Source organism: Halyomorpha halys, unplaced genomic scaffold (assembly GCF_000696795.3).
Source record: "Halyomorpha halys isolate HHAL.00 unplaced genomic scaffold, Hhal_1.1 Scaffold401.1, whole genome shotgun sequence".
Lineage (NCBI taxonomy): Eukaryota > Metazoa > Arthropoda > Insecta > Hemiptera > Pentatomidae > Halyomorpha > Halyomorpha halys.
Window position 1 is genome coordinate 1,073,955 of NW_027108484.1, and position 618 is coordinate 1,074,572.

Here is a 618-nt window from a genome sequence, read left to right on the forward strand (position 1 = left end):
GAAATTACATTGTCAAGAGTATTTTCCGTTATAAGAGACAAATATAATTTCCTTAGAAAGGGGAGCGGTAAAATTTATTTTCAAATATACCATATCTGATTTACATTGGAACTCTTTTGTCCCTGCGTAGGAGGCTTTTTTTTGCTGAATTAACTCGTAAATGAGTACTATTCGTTAAAAGAACGTTGAACAGCTTAGGAAATGGATAATCTATTCGGAAAAAGGATAATCTCTTAATGAATTGAATAAGCAGGCACAAAATCTAGAGGACTGGTTGAGCTGGGTAGAGGCAAAAAGAGAAGAAAATTTGATTTTTTTAAAAATATTGCATTACTTTTTTGAATTATCAACAATTTAGATTAATTTTTTATGTGATAATTGTGAATGGTTCATTCCTGAAAGAACGAACTTAAAGTTATTTTGAGCGACGACGTATTTACCTCTTTGGAATGTGATTATAATGTAAATAAAATTTTTCTCTTGATAATAATCTCATTGTTGGCTTATCTCACTAAGTTTATAAATTATTAGTTTGTTAACAATGGATGAAATTAGTAAGTTCTTTTTTTTTTCTACATTATTTATAGAAATATAAGTATAAATTCCAATGTTGTTTAT

The 618-nt window shown here is 27.8% G+C and overlaps 1 protein-coding gene across 1 annotated transcript in view; it reads left to right on the forward strand.

The window, feature by feature from the left end:
• The window catches only part of LOC106682315 (zinc finger protein 729), a 23,362-nt gene that overhangs the window by 8,924 nt on the left and 13,820 nt on the right, over positions 1-618 (forward strand). The window contains exon 6 of the mRNA XM_067046824.1: positions 525-554. Within this exon, the coding sequence (XP_066902925.1) occupies positions 525-554 (30 nt within the window). The remainder of the gene's footprint in view (positions 1-524; positions 555-618) is intronic.